At 35.9% G+C, this 6,208-nt stretch overlaps 1 protein-coding gene across 1 annotated transcript; it reads right to left on the bottom strand.

Annotated features, from left to right (window-relative positions):
- Positions 1-2,035: 2,035 nt before the first annotated feature.
- On the bottom strand, positions 2,036-4,619 carry LOC106136452 (uncharacterized). The gene is made up of 3 exons (XM_013337002.2): positions 3,831-4,619; positions 3,131-3,361; positions 2,036-2,765 (listed from the first exon to the last, which is right to left on the bottom strand). Exons 1-3 carry the CDS (start codon positions 4,584-4,586, stop codon positions 2,580-2,582), a joined length of 1,173 nt encoding a protein of 390 aa, XP_013192456.2. The 5' UTR covers positions 4,587-4,619; the 3' UTR covers positions 2,036-2,579.
- Positions 4,620-6,208: the final 1,589 nt, after the last annotated feature.

Below are 6,208 nucleotides of genomic sequence, written 5' to 3'. Positions count from 1 at the left end.
TCTCTCTTTCTCCTTTGTATGTGTGAGAGAGACGCAAATAGTATGTGTTTACTTAACCGTTTATAGAAAAACCTAAACATTTTGCTCGATGTTTAATATTGTCTATTTATTAGCGGTTTTGATTCGCAGCTTTTGTATGCAACGAATTTAATACTTTTAAGTGTCAAGATTGGCTGATTCTGTTTCTATGAAACGGAATGTTTTCACTTTTCGTTCAGTGTATGGCAGGTGAAAACTGGAGTATATTAAATTTAGCTTTAAATTCAGTGTCCGGAGGTTTGATTTTATATTTTGTTCGTGGACCTGTTCGCGACAAATATGAACCCTGCGGATATTGTTTGTTAAAGTCGATATTAGGTTCTTTTACTAGCTGTCAATTTGAACAGTTTAATCATATGTTCGGGCCTATTGTACGTGATTGTGCTGCGGTGTTAAAAGTAAGGAATTGTAACTTATGAATCTGTTTAAATATGTAAAGATATGTAGGCATTAGTCACGAGTAGAGTTTAAACCTTAAATGAAGCACGATCACTGTGGAATCGGCCTTCGCCGTAGACCTTTTAACTTCTTAGATATTTAACATTCTGTTAATCAATATAAATTAATTTAATTAATCATATCTAAAGTCGTACTTTGTTATAGCTTTCTAAGAAGTTATAAAGTCTATTTATCTGTTGATTGTTTTAATGTTTATGGCTTTAACACCGTCTACGTTTTGTTAAAAATAAGTTGATTTCTGAAACATATTCGAACATTCATCAAAGTTATCGTTCAAGCCTGTTCATTCAAATTCTAACTGTGTTTTGAACTGTAGATTTGAATTTGGCAAATAAATTGTTATGTGGCATGTCACCTAAATTTTCTTATTCGAATTCATCAAATATAGCAACATCGTCATAAATCTTCAGTATTTATCTTAAGAGGCTAAAATAAATATAGTACAATATATATCATATCACGTTTAGTTTGCTCAGGGGCGAAAGGATTGTTCTAAGCATACAATAACTATATTATAATCAAAGTTCTTGTGATTTAGCATCTTAGATATTCTATACGCATAGAGAAGTCTGGGGCCTTTTCCATAATCTTCACATTTAAACCCATAGAGTTAATTATGAGTAGATACGTATATTGTAGCGGGTTATAGAAAATGTCCCCGACGGTATTTATAACTCTGCAAATTTCTACTATATGTTAGCTTATGATGTTATGGTTCACATATCGCCTGTTGACTATGCGTTCGTCGCGTCTTCGCTTCTAGTTCCGTTGTTGTAAAATAAAAAAAAACCAATGACTGCATTTTTTTACGACGTATTTTATTTTCTACTTAAAATTTTTATAATGCTATAAATGTTTACCTGCGCTTGTTTTGTGCGATATATAACAAATTGTTTTCAGCACTAAGTTCTAGTTCAATGCAAGGTTAGAGAAATTCTACTAGGTACTTATGATACAAATAAATGTTTATATATAAAGAAGTTGTGTACGTTTGTAATAATATATAGCGTGTACGACCAAATAATGTAATGTGTATGTGGGTACTCTGAGGTTGCAGCACCGCGCAGCACCTGATTTTATTATATTTTTTTCAAAGGCTGTGTTTTGTTGCGACATTTCTGTTTTATGTCGTGAAATAGTAGTTTTTTCGCGCACTGGTAACACTTGTTTTTTAGAAAAACAACGCGCGTAGAAAAACAACGCGCGTTGTTTTTCTACGCGCCAAACTGCCAATGTTATTTGGTTGGCCCGTCGAAAAGCATCTTTTGTGTGGATTTATTGATTTGTTACCGAGTGAGCCTGTTGGTACCATCGTTAATGCAATCGTCATTACCTGCTGACATGTATTCACTGTAATGAAACTATGATATTATATTAATATGAAAACAAACAATTCCTGAGATAATAAAAGGAAAATAATATTATAAACATGACTTTTAATTTTAGTTCAGTTTACCTTATGGGCTTTACAAAACACACAGAAGCGTCAATCGCATTCGATATTTGGTGATCAAGATTTTTTTAAAGAAAAATGGCATTAAGTTTTCTATACTTAGCACGTTTATTCACAGCAATAATCATACGTTATATAACATCGTAGTCATATAGTTATGTGTAGTTTGTACATATACGAACTTGTTTGTAATAATCAATAAGCATTAAATGAAAAGGTGGTAGCATCGTTTTCTTGAGTATAAAGAGAGCAACTACATTTCTTAATATAAGCACGCGTATAATTTGACATAAGAACTGAACTGGTAAGTACGTTTTCATCATATATATTTGTCACTTACAACTGCGTGTTAATGTGATAAAAATATCTGTTCCTATAGTTTCATCTATACTAGATAATATATAAAGCTGAAGAGTTTGTTTGTTTGAATGCGCTAATCTCAGGATTTAACTACTGGTTTGAATTGAAAAATTCTATTTGCAACTATTTTCATATAACGGGGAAAATTCTTCATCCTTGAGGGCTTTAGAGCTTTAGCTTAAGAAATATTCCACGCGGACGTAGTTGCGGGCAAAGCTAGTGTACAAAATAAAATTTATCGATACAAATCTTATTCCAATTTCCGTCATTATATGATTTCCCAGCGCACGGCGTCGTCAATGACTCCGTTGAGTCTTTCCGCGTAGAGGTCGTTAGTGTGCTCGACAGCCAATGATGAAATGTCATCGCCCTCCGCCATGCTCGGCGCGTTTTCACTGGACACCGTGATCATCGGGAGAATGAACACAGCCATAAATATACCAGATGGTTGGAGCTGAAATGAAAAAGAAGATATTTAAATGAACAACATATCATACTGAAGTTTCTCCGGTTTTAATGAACATATATACATATAGTCACGTCTATATCCCTTGCAGGGTAGACAGAGCCAACAATGTTGAATACACTGAAAGTGCCACGTTCAGCTGTATGGCTCAATGATGAACTTGAGATTCATGCAGTGACAGGTGTCTAGTCCATAGCTTACAAGCAAAATCGCAAGATTTTTTAGCATTACCTTAGTCGCCATTTACAAAATCAGTTCATAATCAAGAATCTACTGTAAAGTAAACAAATGCTTATGCCAAAGATGGGTCAGTTATATCTCCCTAGTAAAGTCTGCTCGTAAATATTTCACACCTTTTCAACTTCATAATCGAAGTCTTCTCTCGAGTACACATCGTCTGGACTAAGCCCAGCATATTTGAGAGTCTCACAGATGTTCTCGTAGTAGTGGTCAATGAGTTTCCTGTAGTACTTGGCACGGAATGCCGCATCTGAACCGGAGAAGATGAAGTACATGAGGTCCGAGACTCCGCAGCCAGCGCGTAACGTCTGAAGGTCGACAGGAATCACGTCCACAGATCCGTCCTGAAATAATCAGTGAGTTTATTTCCAAAATTGAAGGTAGGTACATAGTGTAGATGTTATATGTTTCTATTGATCCATGCAGAAAAAATTAAGATCAGGTATTATTTTGTACAAAAGTTAGCATTTTCACGCGAAATGTTCAATTTCGGTTTTATTGTGTATCTTTACTATTATTTTGTGAATAAATGAGAGAATATAACTAAATAAGTTTAGATATAAATATATTTTTTTTAATAACCTATATTTTCGTATCACTTATTGACGTCACATCACTTAAAACTAATTTCTAAATCTACTACCTCTTCCAAAGCGCATGTGTAGAAGAAGCGGCGGAACAAACTACACTGCAGCATTGACATTGTACGTATAAATATTTCAACAAGATTTCATCTTTATTATATATTAGATAATAAATGCGAAAGTATTTTTTTGTATCTTCACGCGTTCGATAGCAGAAGCAGGTGCTCACCTTGTTTTCACGATGCATCAAATTGCTGGGACGATAATCCCCGTGCACCAACATTGGTCTTCGAATCGGGGCATTAAACTCTACCATCTTCCCTACAGACAATAATTCTAAAAACTTCGCAAGTCTCCCTTTATTCTCTTCCTTTACAACTTTCAACGCTAGTGTGGCAATTTTTTTAAAGAACATCCCATGCGAATCACTCTCATTTAATTTAAACTGATATTTGTTGAGCCATCCTTGGAATTCTGTGGGATTTTCTTCTCCAAAAGCTATTGACAGCCCATGGAATTTGGCTAACATTCCCACAGCTTTGGAAGCATATGGCCAGTCAAAACATTTGAATCTGTCGTGACATTCGTAGCCCTTAGCCGTTAAATCTTCAAGGACAATGGTCTCTTCGGTAACATTTGTGTTGCTGCCGTAGTATTTTGCGAAAACCAGACGGTCATTAGCGGGAATTTTGTATCTGTCTTGCATCTCGTTGTATATCTTTTCGAGTTTGTTGTAAGCAAAATATTCTACTTCGTACAAATCGAATGGCATTTCTTTTCTCATGCCCTCGCTTAAAATAGCGACTTTGGCGAAGAGATGCAGGTCTTCTTTATCTGGTTCTGTTATAGTCACGGTGAACAAAGCTGTCGTGTAGTTGGCCCCTCCAGTTGATATGGGTTTGACGTCCACATTGTAATCATTGTATTTTTGCTCCTTGGCTATTTGGTCCAGTAATTTTAATAGTCTTTGCTCTGCAACGGCCATCTTAACACTACTATAGACCGTATCAACAGCTATTTACCTTATAACAGTGATAATACTGATAGCTATTGATATCAGATTTTGATAAATTACGTCATAAATATAAATAAATCTATTCATAATAGATACCTTGTATGGCAAAACAAAATTGCTTGAATCATCAATACAATGAAAAACTTGTCTATATTACATCAGTTTTAACCTTTGGTCCGTCTGTGGAGGACGTCAACACTATGTCAAATCTGGGAATCCCTGCGCTGATCATCATCTCGCTCGTATTAAGTTCGCAGCTAGACCATGGGGGTATTTACGGATATCCAGGGGGACTGAGAGTAGCTTCGTTGTCACCTGATATGTCTCATTGGATTGGTTATTGTAATAATAAAACATTTGTACAAACGAGTGAGCAGTGCGCCCCTCCCACGGCTTGGAATAGATCATATAACCGAAAGGTAGACAAGGGTGATCAATGTTATTATCTTCTTTTGAGTTATAATGATGATTTAGACCTTGGAAAAACAAAAACGCCATTTTTTATACTACGGATACGGGAAAATCCCCAATTTGTGGGCGAAAGCTGGTTATTAATAAATACATACATACATATAGTCACGTCTATATCCCTTACGGGGTAGAAAGAGCCAAAAGTCCCGAAAAGACTGAATGGCCGCGTTCAGCTGTTCGGCTTAATGATGGAATTGAGATCCAAATAGTGACAGGTTGCTAGCCCATCGCCTAAAAAAGGATCGCAATTTTATAAGCCTATCCCTTAGTCGCCTTTTACGACATCCATGGGAAAGAGATGGAGTGGTCCAATTCTTTTTGTATTGGTGCCGGGAACCACACGGTACTTATTAATAAATACATACCTACATATAATAGCGTCTTTATTCCATACGGGGAGACAGAGCCAACAGTCTTACGAAGACTGAAATTCCACGTTCACCTGTCACGTGTCATCAATAGATATTATTAGGTAGATAACTAGCTGTGATCGCGACTTCGTCCGCGTGGTGTTATATAGCCTAAAGCTTCCTCGATAAATGGTCTATTCGACGCAATAAGAATTTTTCAATTCGAACCAGTAGTTCCTGAGAATAGCGCGTTCAAACAAACAAACTCTTCACCTTAATAATATTAATATAGATAATATTACAATTATCAACTTCCGTGTGGTACTTTGTATTGTCGTTAATATAGCTGAGTAAGTGTGACAAGATTTTGATATGAGTTTTTGCACGTTAGTTATTACAATGCAACTTGATAGATAAGACCTTAGACGCAGTAATCTTATCATAGGCTCGTTAACTGCTGTGTAATGTTTGCTAACATTAAGGATTATAGCCAATGTTTAGTTACAAAGTAATTTAAATTGATAGGTTCCTAATTTGTTTGTTTGGAAACTTTTTATTTCACGTAGATTTTCATTAGTATTTAAGTTACACGGCGTGGGCAGGGATTCCACCCGTACATGGTCGATAGCTCCACTCTTCGAATCTTGCAATTCGCCAAATCTTTCATCATGCGAATCGCTGTGATTTGGAATTCCCTGTCCGCATTCCTGCCTGTCGTGAAATATGTATGTATGGGTTATGCCGTTTATTCCAAGTATAATCTACCCATGT

This window comes from Amyelois transitella, chromosome 19 (assembly GCF_032362555.1).
Source record: "Amyelois transitella isolate CPQ chromosome 19, ilAmyTran1.1, whole genome shotgun sequence".
Taxonomy (NCBI): Eukaryota; Metazoa; Arthropoda; class Insecta; order Lepidoptera; family Pyralidae; genus Amyelois; species Amyelois transitella.
Note: the sequence above shows the minus strand (reverse complement) of the source record. Positions and strands in the feature narration are given on the sequence as shown.